Below are 18,002 nucleotides of genomic sequence, written 5' to 3' on the forward strand. Positions count from 1 at the left end.
CGAACAGAACGCTTAAAGAGGTTGGTGACACGTCCAGTGCATAGTGCTAGCTAGATGAGACTGGAATCTGACAGTGCGGTGTCAAAGCTCTTCCGAGTTTTCCACCTTTCTAGGTGCGGAAGCAGTGGAGGAGTGAAGGGACATTGTCACGTGTCTTTCTAGAGGCTCTCGGTAGAATCAGAAGACCCCTGGAGCAGTAGATTTTGGTAGAAACAACGTAAACTAAAAAGCCTTTCCCATTTGCTTTGCAACGAAGCAAATGAAGTAACCAAAGGAAAATGCACTTAAGTGAAAAGAACAAGATTCTCGGCATTTGGAATGGGGTCAAAGGCAGTGCGCATCCTCCACGTCTTCGTCCACGTTAAACTCCCTGCAACTTTAGGGCTGGCTTTATTGTCACATTCCGGAAACCTCTAGACCTTGATCTCAAGAGAAACTAACGGCACAAGCAAAAAAAGAGCAGGGAGTGGCGGATACGGACGAAGTCAAGACAGAAGAAATCAAACTCTGGTCTTGGACACAGGGCGCTCAGCGGAGTGGGGACAGCCGCGTTCAGCCTCAGAACTCGGTCGGGTTCACCTCTCGGTGCGGACACTGGGTGTTCCACAGGACCCACTGAAGGCGCATAATCTCCACTCTACCTCACTTTCATCGGAATCAGAAGATCGCCAGCGGGCGTGTCCAGCGGCCGACTTAGAGCGAGCTGCGTGGGGAACTGTGGCCGGATCCTGGGGAGCAAGCTGGCTTTGGTCCCTACCTAGCTCCACCCAGGAGCTGGAGGATGGTCCAGGGGCGCTCCCGCGGGGCTGCTGGTTCTGTCTTCAGCCCGATCCTCCCAGTTGTGTGAGTCGTGCGCTCCCTGTTCGGAGGTAGCCGCCCCCGCCGCTGACAGGTGCTGCCCGGGAGACGTCGTGTGCGGTCCCTGGCGCAGCTGGACGCGCACTCCCGGGAGCGTGTAGCTTTCCCGAGCCCGGAGCCTGCGAGGAGAGGGAAGCAGGGCGCGGCCTGGGGGACTCCAGTGGGCTGGAGCCGCGGAGCTCCGAGCTAGAAACTTTGCTGTGGCCGAGATTCGGCCACAGAGTCAGTCCACCCCGGCAGGTGCGGGAGGAAGAGGCGGCGCCGGAGTCCCGCGGCCGGAGAGCCTCGGCGGCGGCGGCGGCGGCGTCTACTCCCCGCTCTGGCCTGAAGCCGCCAGGCACTCCCGGCTTCTGCTGCTGCGTCCGCCGTCGTCGCGGCCACCGCGGGGCTCCGGGAGGAGGCGCAGCAGGAAAGGGCGGAGGAGAAGGAGGAGGAGGGGAGAGGAGGAGCAGGGGGTGGAGGAGCAGGGGGTGGAGGATGGAGCCCCGGACTGCCGCGGCGGGCTCGCCCGAGCCTGCGGCGGCGTCCTCCTCCTCCTTCCAGGCCCGGCTCTGGAAGAACCTGCAGCTAGGGGTGGGTAAGGGCAAGGGCGGCGGGAGCGGGCGCGCTGGAGGCCCCGAGCGCCGCACTGCGGGCACCCCATCGCCTTCCCCGCCACCCCCGGGGGGCAGGCGGGACGCACTGGCCGGCTTGGGTGGCGCGGGAAGCAGGTGGAGCGGCTTCAAGAAACGGAAGCTAGTGCTGGACCGCGTCTTCTCCTCCTCTCAGCCCAACCTGTGCTGCTCTTCGCCGGAGCCTCTCGAGCCCGGCAGCGCTGGCAGAGCCGAGCAGGGGTCCACGCTGCGTCGCCGGATCCGCGAGCATTTGCTTCCCGCGGGAAAGGGGCCGGTGGCAGCGGCGGGAGCAGCCAGAGTGACGCCTCCTGGCGGACGCTCGCCGGACTCAGCTCCTTCTTCGTCCTCTGCCTCATCTTCCTTGTCCTCCTCGCCCCAGCCGCCCCCGAGAGGGGACCGCGCCCGCGATGAGGATGCATGGCGTCGGGGCCCCGCGGCGCACCTGTGCCATCAGAAGAGTTCCTCCCTGCCGGGCACCGCCAGCTTGGAGCAGCTTCTGGAGCCGCCGCCTCCTCCGGCAGAGCCAGCATTGAGCCCAGGAGAGCCGCGGACCCCGGACAAGGGCGAGGAGCTAGGCAGTACCCGGGTGAGTGACAGGTGGGCGCGGCTGGAGTCTAGGTGTGCAGGGCCACGCCCCCCGCTTTGGGTAACCTCGACCCCGGGAGTTGCACGGGGATAGGGGTGCTACCAAGTAGATAAAACAGTGAAAAGAAAACGTCCCGCCCCTGCTGAGTAGAGTTCTGACTTGCACTCTGACTTTACTTTTGACGGAAATAATACTGCGAGAAGCTGTTTGGGTAGCTTTATAGTTGCCAATGAAAGTGGAAGTATTAATGGTAGCCGAATAGGAGAGGAAGAAAGACTTAAAGTGGAGGTCTCCTAAAAGGACTGTCCAGCTAAGTCTCACCTTGTCAAAAGTCAAAACAAACCCAGCAAATTGCAGGGAAAAAAACCCAGAAATGCGGAGAGGTGAGTTAATGGCAAACATGAGGTCCTGTCTTGGGGAAACCCTTTAAGTAGAAGTCTGCTCATCTTCCCGCACTCCCTTTTCAAAACTTCCTGCTGCCAGTGGATCGCTGCCCAACAAGTGGGCAGCTTGAGCGTCTCTTCCGAGTTGGTTGAACAGATATTTCTGTGGCCTAAGTTTTAATAGCCATCTGAAGCAGTTGCGTTTAAATTACTCTGTTTTATCCATCATGTTGACTCGTTGGTCAGGCAAGAGTCAAGTAAAAAAGTACTTGTAGAATCTGTAAAGCGTTCCACTGAGCTACTGCTTTTATTCCTTCGGTTTTGTGGGGTTGTGTAGAGGCGATGTTCTCCTTCTGTAGGTGTTTATGAAATCGTGTTAATGAAATATCTTGAAACTTCCATTATGCCAGGGACCTAAAGAACTCTCTTCGTCCAATACATCTTGGTTTATTTAAATTCTCATTATTTTGACTCTGATTAATTGTCAGATTAATGACATATACATTAAAACTTCAATTAGATTAAAAGTTGGTTCACAAAAATCAATGCTAAGTGATAGGAGTAGGTGAGCTTTCACTTGAAAATTTTTATAGTTTATTGGCTAATTTACTAGTATAATTTCAGAAAATAAACCAGAATACTAGTATGTTTTGTTGTTTAATAAACACAATTGCTTGCAGTAATCTGATATTACTGATGCTCTAGAAAAAGTTTTCAGTTATTCTCAGAAGAGTAGGCAGAGATAATAGTGATAAAAAGCCTAAATAAACCTACCTTTCCTTTTATCTTGAAAGAGCATTGAATAGAACTCCTCTTCTGGTTCCAAAAGTAAGGTAAAAAATGATTTTAAAAGGATGCTTTAAATTCAGTGTAGAAGAATACAATGTTTTAAAGTATTTTTGAGTGTATATATAATCATAATGTATAAGACTTTTAGAGTTAGGGTACCTGTTTACATTTGTTTTTATTAACTTTTAGGATCAAGAATAGTAAAACATAATAATTGAATTATTTTGGAAGGTAAATATATTGCTACAGATGTTAAACTTCCTAAATGACCTTGCAGTTCACTGAACCAAGATATTTTCAAAGCTAAAAGAGAAGACTCAGAATTCATCTTTATTTTCATTTTTACCAAAACATTTTCAGATACTATCAATCTCTACTTAAAAAATACTGCTATGTAATTATGAATTTTTGTCTACAAAAGACCAAAATTCATCTTGAGAAGATACTAAACAAACATTATTGTGTGTGCCTTCACTATAAGCTGGGCCCTTCATATGTGATTTAATCCTCACAGCAGTCCTATATGATAGAAGTTCTTGTTGCCATTTTATAGATTAGGAAATCAGTGCTCAAAGAAATTAGATAATCTTCCCAAGGTCACATGGTGAACATATGACAGAGAGAGGTTTTGTCATTCTCTGTAATGTTTTTCCATCACTACAGCTGTGTCTAACAACTTTTAGAACTTTTTACATTTCTGAGACAACTTGAGTGCTATTAATGAATACTTGCAAGTTTACATATATTCTGGATTCCTAGAATCAGTTCTATGATGGATTAGCTGAATTAATTTGTTCTTTGTTCTCTGTAATGCATTGTTGCATGTCTTTTATGTCATATTTACAAATGACATTACTAATCATACCACTTGTAGTTCTAAAGAAGTTTTTCATTATAAAGAACCAGCATTCCAAGGAAGTCACAGGGGGAATAAAAAAGCCAAAATATCTTTCAAAGAATAGACAAAAGGTGGAGTGTAGGCAGGAAAATAAGCCCTGAGGCTTTATTGTTGATTCCCTGCATCTACTTACTACTCATCATGGAGCCTTGTTCCCTGAGAGGTAGTCAGTTTTCTCTGTAACCAGCACTTTCTCACCAGTGCAGAAGAGAGGATTCCTCAGTCCTCTAAAGACCTCTATGCCCAACTTGCTTACCACTCTAAATGGGGAGAAGGAAGAAATGAAGTTGGAACCAGGAACTGGGAGAGGACTCACTAAGTGTAGGTGTCTGGGTGTAGGCTTAACTCCGCAGCGCCCTTCTGAGCTTCCTGCATGTCTCAGAGGTATTTCCTGGCTCTCCCAGCACCTCATCTCTGAAGAGACCTGGGCATGGGGAGGGAGCCTGAAGCACATGCATATTTCAGTTTTATTTACAGTTCACAGGCACAGATGGGAACACATAAAAGAAACGACACTGAACGCATTAAATCCATCTTCAGATTGCCTAGATAAAAAGAACTTTCTTTCAAGAAAGAGAGAAAATTCATTGCAAAATAAGGCAAGTTGCTCAATTTCTCTTTTGTTCTCTGCTGGATCCTGGCATCAGCCATATTCTCCAACACTCTCCCCACGTCTCCACCCCCCCACCCCAGCAGGAGGCCCCAACAACATATGTGCACACACTCTGACACTGGGTGGAGATATTAAGCAAAAGTAAAAAAACATTTTGGACTGCTAGGGAAAGAGATTTGGAAGTTACTGATGTATAATGATTACAACCGAACAAACCAGTCTACCTCCCGTGCCCCCATCAGCCCTCTCGCTAAGATGTTTTCTTTAGCCAAATATACCTTTGAAACACACTTTAATAGACTTAATAATGCCTTGCCATTGTGGGCATGTGCATTCTTTAAAATGCTCTGCTTTGGAAAAAAAAGGAAAAAAGAAACCCCTTTCTTCCCACTGATTCTAGTTCACATGCTGGGCCATATTGTCATACCAGATGCATTTCATTTTCTGCAACACAGTTGGGAAAGATGCTTTCCCAATTTGTGTGCATATCAAAAAGATGCCAATTTTATGTATTCTGTCTTGATGAGTTACTAAAATTATACTTTGCTAGAATCAGAAAGTCTGTATTTTAAGATAAAGAGTGAGGAATGAATATGTTGCATATTTTTTAGCATTTGTTGAAAGTGTGTAGTGTTTATGAATTTTAAACCTTTGTTTTTTTCAAATTCATTTTGATAAAGTTGCTTTCATAGAGTAATAAAAATGCTTTTGAAAAAAATGGGTAAAATATTCAGGATATGCTAGAACTGTTTCAAAACATAGTAAGAGGAATATTCATTCATTGGGGTAAAATTCCTAAAATGTATATAAAAGCCCAAACAAAAAGTGGATAATGTTTTCTAAGATTGTCTATACATGAAGTAAATCTTGCTTTATTAATTATCTGACCTTTAAAGAAAGCCTATATTTTCGAAAACTATTAAAATGTGATTTGGATAAGTTTTGCTGTTTTTCAGGTGTCTTTAGTATTACTTCAAGGCACATAATTGTCTTGGGGAAAGCAAATATTAAAAAAAAAATCCTAATGTAAGTAACTAAACCCATTAAAAAAAACCCCTAATAATCGAAAAAAATAAGTTCCTGAAAGAAGTGTTAGTAGCTTTTTCAAAGTGAAAGAGTGAGGATGAGATCTTAGAACATTTTGGAGCAGGGTGTAAAGTTTGATGTGTGATTGCCTTCTTGGAAAATATTGGGATCTTCAAGTTATCCCAGAGAAAAGGGCGTAAACAGTGATAGGTTTACTTAGGAGTGGAATGGTTTCCTGTAACCTTTAATTACTATCAGGTTTGAGTAGAGCCATGAATCTTGTATAAATGCAAGTGTTATTGTGTAGATATTGTATAAGGATAACTTGAAACATATCTCAGTCAACACTAGCAATTGCTGTGCTATTACAATTGCTGAACAGTGTATTAAAATTTTGCAGCTGCCATCATTACAAGTAAGTGGCTGTTGAAAAAAATTTACAAGGGCTTTGCTCATCCTTTTCATTTAAGATGTAAATTATTTTCCTTGCAGTGATGGCAAAAGTAGCCCCCAATTAACCCAAGCAGTACTGGTGACATCACAGCTTCACATCATAATGAAAAAAATCTTACATTACTATTGGCAAGTATGTGCACATTGTCATGAAAAAGTGAATAAATACTTTGAGGGATAAAATAAGATTAATGGATTCATAAAAACAGGACGAATAGTCCCCCCTTTTTTTGCACCATTGTTTGGAAATATGAGATGATTTCACAAAATTAAAGGTTGATAATACATCTTTGATACCCTCAAGGAAACATGTAGTATAGTTTCTGCACTCATAATGATTATCGAACTTTACCAACTCTAGATTGATGAAGAGTAACGAACATATGTGTAGATAACATTGTAAGCATTGACAAAATCTGCAGATTCATAAGTTAGGATCATATATTTTTTAGTTAAATGATAATTATTTATAGTATTATAGAGGACATCTGTTTTAGATAAGCAGAAATTAATTTTTTGAAATCTAAAAATTTTTTGTTTTTGCTTTTTAAATTTTGCTTAAAACTTACTACAAATACAGACTATCTTCCTGCCTCAATAAACCAAGCATCCTAAATAAAACCCTTTCTTGATAGCCGAGGGTCATTGCTTGAATACTGGCTCTTTTTTTTTTTTTTTGGTTTGTTTCATGTGAATGAAATAGATGTTGTCCTAGAACTTGCATTAGATAAGCTTGCTTGTTTTCATAAAATTACAGTGTAAAGCATACTATTTATGATAAGCTTATCTTTTTATAAAGTTAATTATTGAAAGGTATGAGACACTCTTCCTCAAGTCATTTGTTCACTGGCCAAATAATCTTTACTGTCTGTGTGAATTTTGATTTGTTGCTACCATTGAAAATATCTTTTTTTTTCCCTGCCTGGTTAACTTTATGTGCTGTCTTGATTTCTTTGTCATTGTCAACCTTTTCTTCTAATTTACATTGCTTTTTATAAGTCAGGTGTGGAAAATGATCATTATACCTCAACAATTCAAGATTGCATGCAAATAGATTTCCCTCTCCAAAGTATACAAAGTTTCTTATCATTAGAAAAAATTTATTAGTAAAATAACAGGCCACAATTTCCCCAATGTTTCCAAATATTCATATTTAATACTAGTCTGAGAGCAAGCAACATGAAAAACTGTATTTTCAATATAATGAGATTTTAAAGTCCTACATACTACCTTCTTGAGAGAACAATTTTCCTATGAAATCTCTTTGGAGATATTTTATCCCAGCCTCACTTCCCATACTCTTTGGTCCTAGCCAGTCTGGAAAATTACCTCACATGATAGGCAAGTGGAATTCTGGACATTTGAGGGTCAATGCATCCTCCTAATCCCAAGGGTTTTATTCAGAGGAGCCCCTTCAGTATTAGCAGTCTCACCCTATTTTGCACTGCTAGAGTAGAATTTGGCAAGCCTTAGTACAGTTGATCAATTTAATCAGCATTGTAAAAAGGTTCAGGAAAAGACTACTTGATAAATGTTGCTGAATGAATGAAGGGGTGAATGAATGGGCTAACGCTGTTCACAGATGAATTCTTTTGGAAAAGTTTCAAAATCACTTTATGGTTGTGTGATGATGAGCTTGCCCTCTTGTTTCCAAGTGCTTTTAAGCCTGGCAAATGTATTTGATGTTCCCCTCTTCTGCCAGCTACTGGCTTGGCTTTTCTCAGCTTATACTTTAGTTCTGGTACATATCTGAGGGCATGAAGGGAGGACATGATGCCTACCTAGATGGTCACCTGTGGTCACATTGGGCATGGGGGAGTGATTTCTACTTCTGCAGTCTCTGGCTCAGGGATGCATTTCTTGGTGCTGGTCTCTGACTTCAGGTATCTATTTTTGCCCCCAAATCTCCTTGTCTGGCTTCCGATATTGCACCCCCACACCTGGATTCCCGACAACTGTTGACATATCCTCACTCACTTATAATCTCTGAGTCTTGAACTCTGCTTGGATCTTACCTCAAGATACTTTTCTGCCTACTTCATTGCCCTTCTCCTCAAACCCATCTCCTTGAACTAGATGAAAATCCCAATCTTAATGAAGAATCCTGCCCTCACTACCGTGGTCAGGCAGTCAGCGAGTTGCTTTTCATAGTGACTACTTGTCTGATGCTGAGCTTATTCACAGAACACCAAAGCCTCTTTCAGAAGATCTGCGTTGCCCGTCAACTGCAGTTTCCTATAGAGGGCGTTCCTTCCTGTGGTGCATTGAACAGCGCTGTTCATTGTCTCTGTCCCTACTTCCTCTTCTCCTGTTTTCAAAACTCTCACTGTGCCTAATCTTTGACAGCATCACCCTCTCCCTTAGTCCTGCCTGCTTTCCTTCCTCCATAATATTCTTTCTCTCTCTGCTTGCAGGACGATTTTTGTAACTAACCATTTAGCATCTGGAGCTATGCTGGCCCTTATGACAGCCACTAGCCACATGTGGCTACTGAGCCCTGGAAAGGTGGCTGGTTCAAGTTGAGATGCTTGGAAAGTGTAAAACACACACCAGGTTTTAAAGCCTTAATTTAAAGAAAAGAAAGTAAAATATCTCGTTACTAATTTTTATATTGCTTGCATGTTGAAATAGTATGGTGGATATATTGGATTAAATAAAATATATTATTCAAGTTAATTTCACCCATTCCTTTTCATTTCAAAAAAGTGTGGCTGCTAGAAATTTTTAAATTATGTATGTGACTCACAGTTTTATTTCTATTGGCCAGCACTGATCTAGAGCAGGTGTTCAAACTCCATTGCCAACAGGGGCCATCAAAGTAAAGAAAATGAGCAAAGAGGGTTTGATGGGGGCCCGTGGTGAAGGAGGGAGCCAGTGCCTGTTTGAGGGGCAGCTGCTTCTCAGTTCCAGCTGATTATCGTCATGCAGTGAAAGAAGCAGGGTTGCCAATGTGTCTAGATTCTTTAATAGAAGCCAAAACTCTAGACTTTTAAGTGAAACGTCTAGAATCTTGAATTTTTGGCAAATAACTCGCTTTTAGAAAAGCGCAACACTGGCCAAGTAAGGTATAGGTCGTGGCTGAATTTAGCTATCGCTTTGAACTTCTGACTCAGCTTATGCCTGATTTCTCCTATCCTCTCCCAGTGCTAGGCATATGTAATCTGGATGTAGTAGGTGTCAATACATTTCACAGAAATGGCATCAGGAGTGGAGGGATGCTGTTGGAATGCAGCGAGTGAGGGGTGCGTGGAAAGAGGAGGTGAGGACAGGGAAAGTGGCCAAGCAGTTTGGTCCTACACAGGGGATGAAAGAAAGTTGTGGTGAGAGCCTGAGAACCACGTTGGGATGGGATTATGGGCAGGTTTTTTTCTTTAATGGATATCACCTGAGTGGGTTGACGAGTCAGAGCCTGTAGAGAGGGAGACGTTGAAGTTAAAGGAGAACAGGTGGGTGATTTATGGGATGAAATTCCCAAGGCCACGGGTCAGGGCGGGTCCCAGAGACCAGGGAAATGGCAGCGTCGGCAGAAGAGGCGTCCCTTTCTGGTTGCAAGTGGAGGAGACAGTGCGGTGCGGATGCAGGTAGGCTGAGTGGCAGCAATTTGAGGGTGCGCCCACCTGTTGGCCTCTGCCTTGTTTTGAAGTGTGTTTAGGATTTGGATACGGGGAGATGGAAGAAAGAATATTACCATAGGCACGGAGGCGAACAACTACTCTGTGTATTCAAGAAATGGGGTCAGTAGTGGGACTGAAGCCTAGGGTGTTGGGGACAGGGTAGAGAGAAATGAAGCTGCAAAGGAAGGTGTGGCTGGACTGTCGGGGCTGTGGAGTGTATCTTGGGCAGCAGAGGGACCCCTGGGGGCATTTGAGCATGGAGGACAAGGCACGTGAACCCTGGAAGAGTGAAGTTGGCAACAGAGGCTGGCAGCCACACAGGGCCACAACAGTCCCGTGAGAGCCGGAAGCTGGGCTATTGACTGACCCTGGGGGTGGAAGCTGGAAAGCTTTATGAGAGCAGGGATGTGGCTGAATCTTCTGGGAAAGGGAGAGTGAAAGGAATGAATCACGGCATATTTTCCCCTTTACTTAGGTCTTTGATTTTTCCTGTTTCTTTTCAGAAATGGTTTTATTGAAAAGTTTTTTTTAGGGGGGAGGGCAAGGGAAGGCTGAACTGTATATTTGCATTTATGCAAAATGGTTGAGGGTGCCAGGCTCTTGAGTGTCCAGTTATCACATACTTACCAGAATAGCTTATATTCTTTATAGTTATTTTGGATTATTTCTGAGGAAAATAGTTCTTTTCTCTGCAGCATTAGGCACTGAAAGTAGTGAGTGTTAATGGAGCAAAAGAAAGGGCAAAACATATGTTTGTGAGTTAAAAAAAAGATAAAACAAGAAAATCTCCTGTGTATATCTGTTACATAGATTTTTAAGGTGCTTAATGTCAGAGTGGCTAAATATTTGGAGAAGTAGTTACAATGAAAGGGTTTGGAGTCCTCTTGGCAATTTTCAGTCTTAAGGCATTGTGCTTCACATGTGTTAAAATATGCACTCTTTCTCAGATGCAAGGTAGATCCATGCATGACAGGATCAGTTTCTGAAAATTGCAACTAGATATTGTCTCCAAATAGAAACAGTATTCCTTTTAGGCCTTTAAGCCATATCTAACTCCTGTTTTTTTTTTTTTTTTTTTACTGAAATGTAAGATAGCTTTTGATAAAAGAACAATTCGGCATTTCTATAGTTATCTTTGAATAGTATTTTCACCATACCCAACTAGAAGTCTGAGGGTTTTCCAAAATCTCTTTTGAAATGGGAATAGATTTTGGAGATAAGTTCTATGTCAATACAGAGTTGTTGCCAAACCGCATGCTCCCTGGAGTTTGAAACACCCTGAATCAGCATGGCCCACTGTCTCCTGGCTCAGAGCAGTCACTGACTCCACCTCCCCCCTTCTTTCTTTGCCTCCCTCAACTTTTAAAAGGAAGCTGGAGGCCAGAGGAGTGGGGTCCAGCTGAGATTGTGATCTCCCCTGGTCCTCTCTGGCCTTGCATATATGCCACTTCAACTCAACAGTTTTCAAGCAGAAAAACATTGACTTAACCACTTTGGGCATCACCTCAGCCCCTCTCTGCTCCCTTCAGCCTCCTAGGTAGCATTCATTTACTCTAGACTCAGGCTGGTGCTTTTGTGACTTCCTGGCTGGGTCTCCCGGAACCAGCCAAAGCATCCGAGGGACTTAAGGGAACATTCAGAGATGGGAGGGAGACCTAGTTTCCCAGACCCTACGCCCTCCACCTCTTTTCAAGGAAGATGGGGCTTTGTAAAGTGTCCTTATATCTCTTCCTCTATCTGACATGTTCACTTTCTCTGACTTCATCGTTTTTCTTCCTGGGTATGTGCCAGAATATGAGGAAGAACTGTGTGGACCTTGGCAGGAGAGAATCTTTGTGTGTCTTGGAGGAACAGCTGTGGTTAGTGTCCTTACCTCACCTGGTACCTGTTACCCACAGGACTACCCAGCTGGTGTTTTACTTGGGTCTGGGCTTTTCATTCTCTGCCCTCCTGCTACTTGCCTTTCTGCTATCTCACTTCTTTTTCTTTCTGGGAACAAGGGCAGAGAGGGAGAAAAAAAAGGAAAGGCAGGATTTTTTTTTTTTTGATTAGCGGCTTTCATAATTTTTTCTCACAGTGAAATTTAAATAATTGGCTCCTATCATGTTTTGACATTTTGTGTTGCTCTGACAAATGCTATACACACACACACACACAATTATGCCTTCATCTAGTGTGGTTTATACACATACTTGTTCTTTCACATATTTCATATTTCCCACTGGAGCCAAAGGTAAGCAGAAGAACTCCCTAAATTCTCCCCCTTAGATTTAATCTGATAATACTAAATTTCAATGTTAACATAGTCTTTACAGATGGTCTAAGTTCATTTAGTCTGAGTGGCTGTACAATAACCAGCTCAGCCAAAGGGAAAACCAATTAGAAGACAGTTTTTGTCATTTACTATGAGATGTGTTCTACGGAGGGAAGGAGTAATCTTGCTTTGAACTTGAACTAGTGTATAAAGAATACCTTTTCTTCAGTAGAATAATCATTCTTCTGTAACTATCCATCTTATTTAAGGCCACCATGGAAGAGAGGTCACTGAATTATTTCCTTAATCTTTTGAAACCTAGATGTTACAGTAACTAAGATCTATCCTTCGTATTTTCCAGCTTGGCCTGGCTTTACTGTCACTAAGTACAAAAAATGGGGAGGCATTTAGTGCACCTCTTTATTGAGACAGTTCGTCTTTTAATTAGAGAAGAGCCATAAGATGCATTCTCATAATCACAGGAAGCTCATTTTTGGAAATCACCTGAAAAAAAGAGAGTTGGCGAGTAACTGAATTAGGAACAAACGAATCTGGGACTGCAGAGCCTTTGTGTTGACGGCTGAAAGAATGGTCTATTTTCTGTTAATGTTGCTAATGATTCTCAGTCGCTCTTTTTATAACAGAGTCCTCTTAATTGTGTCTGGATTGCATTTTGAGTGGTATAAGTGTCCATTTTATATTTTAAAGTTTACTTTTTAATTTCTAGGCATATAAGTCTAATGTGAGTTTCCACCAGCTACACAAATTTTGTATTTGATGCTAGAAATTTGTACTAGTTTTGTGTGAACTTGTTTTGTGTAAGTGTCTGTGACCTTCTTTCTAGTGGTATCTATTGTGGTAGGGCTTGGCCTTCACTCCTCTACCTTTGAATTTAATTTTTGTTAAATCTCAATACCCTCTAAGAGCTCCTTGATTGCTAGGTAAAGATATAGCTACAACTTTTGCATGTCACACTTGATTGAAAAAAATTCTTCCTCACTTGGTATCCCACTGTATCATCATTTTAATTTCTGTTTTTGATCTTATTACAGGGAACATGTTGTAAGTAACAAGACCCTTATAATTATGTATTCTCTATGTTCTACAGTCTCCTCTCATTTCTGTTATTAATGCTCTCTTGTTCTATGAATACATGATAGTAGTGGAAGGAGATAAAGTAGATCTCTCTGCTAGGCATTCTTTACATGGTATCTTAAATGTTACAGATTATGTGCATAATTTTAATTTAAACCTCAGCAGTTTTGACAGAGAGGTATTGTTGTATATGCAGTTATTTATAACATATATTACAGTTGTATTTTACATAGGGGAAATTCTTAGAGAGGCTTGTCTAGTAATTTCTCTGCAGTCCTGGTTCTGTCCATAGTAAGTGGCACCGTTTGGGTAACAAACATCTGATTTCTGCCAGGGCCATAGTTGCCAGGATATTCACTGCTCCACCAGTTAGTGAGGCTGCATCAGTACACCCGTGCCAAGTGTGTGACTGGTGCCCAAACCAGTGATTCGTGGTTGAGTCTGGTATTCCTTCAACACCAGCCCTGCCAGTGGGTTTGAGTCTCACCATTGTTTTGGAGAGACAGCTGGAGGAATTTGCCATTATTAGTTTTAGAAAAGTATCTAGAAAGATATAGTGAGTGGGTGTGGGATAGTTTGTTTATTTGTGGGTCCGGTTCCAGGAGCTCATCAGTGAATATTTTTCACATCATTCTTGTGAGTTCTGTACATGTATCTTGACTTCCAATCATGTCGTTAAACTCCTGTGAAAAATATAGCTGTGCGTTCTGCAATTAGGTGTAAGTGTTAGGCTGTCTGGACTGGAAAACAAATTGTCTTCAAAGCATCTGGTTGTTTGTGAATGTGCCCGTGTTAGGTTTACTCCTTTAAAAAGGAAGAGGCAAGATCGTTCTTGCCTAATGGTATGACCAATGGAATTGGTACAATTGCTAATGTTTCTTGGTAATAATAACAACAGCACTAAAATTTTAGTCTTGTGCCACTCACGGTCTTAAGTGCTTCACAGGCATTAGTTCATAATCTTTGTGACAACTAGGAGCAAGAATTCTTAGCCTCATTTTATAGATGGATCACTGGAGGCTCAGAAAGGGTGAAGAAAGTGCTCAAGGTCACACAGCTGGTAGATGGCAGGGCTGGGATTTAGTACCTAAGTGGCTGGCTCCAAATCTCATGACTTCAGTTACCATGTTACATGATGCTCCTCAGTTCTGAAGAACTGCTACATCTGCTCCTGAGTATTGTCATATAGCTCTTCTCCAGGTGTCCTGGAATAGGGAAAAGATTTGGTTAAAATGTTCTATGTACTGAACCAGCCCCATATATGTGTGTGTGTCGCTGGAAGATCTCCTTCCAATCCAATACCAATTATTTTGGTAACTCACCTCTCCTTTTTTCTCTATCCCTTCCTCATATATTTATTAAATATTTCCTCTGTGGTAGACATGGTATCTTGTTAATATCTTGGTAAAGAAGAGAGACCAATTCCTGCTCCCATAGACCTTATGATCTAGTAGAAGAAACGTTCATTAAATTAAAAGAATACACAAGTAATTATCAGTTACAGTCATGATAACTCATTCAGAGGAGGACAGTGATGAACTGACCTACAGGAATGAATTGCAAAAGTTCTCAACCTAATCATGCAGGAAGGAGAGGGACAGGGAAGGTTTTCCTGAAGAAGTGACACATAGGATGAAATGCAGAGAATGGACAGAAGTTGGCCAGATTTTCAGGAGAAGAGGAAGTAAGGGATGTAGCAGATAGTTGCGGGCAGAGGAAACCACAGCACAAGGCGCTGAGAGAAAGGTTGCCTGGACATTGGAATTTAGTCAATAAGAGGGAAAGTGAGAGGGGATGGGTCTGGAATGGTTCGCAGGGGCTAGATTATAGAGGAATTTGTGGGCCACGGGGAGATTTTGGACTTTAAGTACTGAAGCAGTCTTGAGAGCCCAGATTCTTGGCCATGAAGAGGAGACTCACCTTTGGAAAAGTTCTTGCCGTTGGTCTGGGGGAGTAGCTTTCCTTCATGGCTGTGTGTGTGGAACTACACTGAGCTCATAGTTTTTTTTTTTTTTTAACATTTTTTATTGATTTATAATCATTTTACAATGTTGTGTCAAATTCCAGTGTTCAGCACAATTTTTCAGTCATTCATGGACATATACACACTCATTGTCACATTTTTTTTCTCTGATTTATCATAGTTTTTTTTTTGTAAAGAGAGAAGTAGGTTGGGACTACCTTCCTCTACTAAGATAAAGGTATTTTTTAAATGTCTATAAGAAATAAGAAATGCCTAGTGGGTGAAAATATTTTTCCCCCTGTAAAAACATGTCATTTCATTCTCCCTCTTGCTTTTTTATTGAGCACTATTGGAAGGTAAATGAAGGCAGGAAATGCAGTCTAATCTTCTCCTTTCAGTGCTCAGGGGAGAGATTTTCATTTACTGTACTTTTCAGAGCTTAGAAAGAGAGAGAAATGAGATAAAGCCTGGTAATCCAGGTGTTACAGCTGTAAATTATGGAGAACATATTTTTAATGAGCTTCCAATTTTTTTCCTGAAGTTAGGGTGAGGAAAAAAATGAAGAACTTTGGAAAGGAGTTCTGTACAGAAGTGTATGTTTAAAAGTCTGTATTTGTTAACATAATTGTGGGGTGATTAGGAAGACAGCATATTGAACATGATGAAGGAGATCTGTTTTATATTTTCTTATATATATTTTTAAGGTATAAAAATCTAAGTTTCATATTTTCATGTACAGCCAATATTCACATTTAGGAAACAGATTTGCGGAAGTGCCTAAGCAAGAAGGAAAGCTTAAAGTGTCTAAAAGCCCGCCGTTACATTTGTTATCCAAAGTTATAGTAGGGAAGGAAAGAAAATGTAAAAATTCCTCATTGAGACTGTAATCTGTCAAACTTTAATCACACCTGACATAGCAGCTTCAGGCAGCCTACCTGTCACTCTGAGAGCTTAGGATATGGATTCTAGCATGCCTAGCAAGTGTGAGTGCTCAGAAATTGAACCAAACCCTGCCCAAGTTAGGCCTGCCAATCTGTGCTTTGACTTCCCCAGCCAACTACGGCCATGACCAACACTGGGCAATATGGCTGCCCTGAGCACCCAGGCATTACTGCCATCCAGAGTAGGAAAGAGCATTTAGTAAAAACCCTCAATGACATAAACCATGCCCAAGTCAAACAAGTATCAAGAACCTACATATTCTTTATCTGCAATAATGGAAAAATGTAACCTGGTTTCTTTCTTTCTTTCTTTCTTTCTTTTTGATTCTTACGTAACATTTTACTTGGAGTCACAACCAAATAAACACCAAAGGAATTTAATATTCTCATTCTTTTTGAGGATAATAAACCTTTTGCAGAAACTAATGAAAGTTGTGGTATAGTTCTTTTCATAAAGAAACACAAATGTACACAAAATAATATTGTGCATTCACCTTCAAGCAAGGTAGTCCATGATTTCCAGTCCATGGACTCCAGAATCCTCAATTAGTACCCTTGGGTTAAAAGGAAGACTCAGAAATAAGATGGCCCTAACAGCACTACAAAAGCAAAACAAAACTTACGTCTCTGAATTTTCAGCCATGACCTTGTGTATTTATTTATCTCAGAACCTTGCAGAGTGCACGGACTGATTCTTAGAAGGAAAGAGCTATAGACTGGGCCTCCTAGGGAGAGGTGCAGACACTCCCAGAAATGTTAGTCATGTCCTGCAGCATTTACTGAAGAGACCAGCAGATGGTTAGAGTCCTAATTTGGTCACAGTTGGAGTTTCTTGTTAATATTGAGTTCCGTTTTCTGGAAGTCAATTTCTATTCCCTTGTATGGAGAATCTCCTTCGGGACTGAATCCTGAGAATGCAGGATTCCTTTATCAGAGAATGTGATAGTGAATGGGAACTTCCTCCAATTATCCTCCTCAGTGGTCTGTATTTGCTGACTATGGGCTACATTCACAGGGTTCTGTTCTAGATTCTGGACATCCAAGCCCCTGCACTCCAGAGATTTTTCTTCTTAGTTGGGGAGGAAAAGGATAAGTGTCACTATCAGATAGCATACATAGCCCTCTTGTTAAGTAAATAAAACTATGGGAATTCCTTTTCTCAGGAGGTAGGTACAGAGGCTTAATTACTTCACTATAACAGCTGTTGGGACAGTTGGTCTGCTTTGTAAATAGACTTCTGTCCTGTCAGCTCTCCCTCCTCATTTTCTCTCAGTGATTCCATGACCATCTTTTAGAAACAGATGTGCTAAAAAAAAGTAGAAGCCCACAGTCGGGAGTTATTTTGAAGAAAGAGCTTTGTTCACATGAGAGGGCAGTTCTCAAACCTAAGAGGTGGGTGATTCAGAGGGATGTGGATCTGCGCTGTGTGCACTGAGCCTTGAGACTGAAGTACAGTTACACCCCCTTTAAAATAAACAAGCCAACCACAGGCCTAACTCAGCGCTCCTTGCCTGGAAGCCTGATGGTCCACTTGGGGCAGGGACCTTTGAGAAGGAAGACGGATGGAGCTGGGGGTGGAATGTGAGTGCTTGTTGAAGAATGATGCTCGGGGCTGGATGTACCAGGAACCAGGAGACTGGGCTGCTGCTCGGACTGGGTCCCGCTGGGTGGGCTAGGCTTGGGTGCTGATCCACACCATGGTCCCTGTCATAATAATTAGAGGAGAGATGGGTAGGAATGGAGATGTCTAATGAGATAGGTGGAGCCCAGACATCAAGGATGTCTTATTCAGGACTCTTGCCTGTGTCAGGAGCTCAACTCTTCCTGATTTGGCTTCAGAAGAGAGCAGATTGGCTCATACCTGGCAAAGCCCCAGGGCAGCCTGGGTCCAGAGCTTCAAACAGGGCCATGGGGT

General features: G+C 42.3%; 1 protein-coding gene across 9 annotated transcripts in view; it reads left to right on the forward strand.

Moving 5' to 3' along the window:
• MCTP1 (multiple C2 and transmembrane domain containing 1) overlaps positions 1 to 18,002 on the forward strand; it is a 604,116-nt gene that overhangs the window by 127,710 nt on the left and 458,404 nt on the right. For 4 of the 9 annotated variants that reach the window (XM_031673952.2, XM_031673916.2, XM_031673939.2 and 1 more), the window contains exon 1: positions 1,336 to 2,058. The exons of the other annotated variants lie outside the window; for them this stretch is intronic. In XM_031673952.2, coding sequence (XP_031529812.1) covers positions 1,336 to 2,058 — 723 coding nt within the window. Of the gene's footprint in view, positions 1 to 1,335; positions 2,059 to 18,002 lie in introns of those variants that run through there. 9 annotated transcript variants of the gene reach the window in all.

Source organism: Vicugna pacos, chromosome 3 (assembly GCF_048564905.1).
Source record: "Vicugna pacos chromosome 3, VicPac4, whole genome shotgun sequence".
Classification (NCBI taxonomy): domain Eukaryota; kingdom Metazoa; phylum Chordata; class Mammalia; order Artiodactyla; family Camelidae; genus Vicugna; species Vicugna pacos.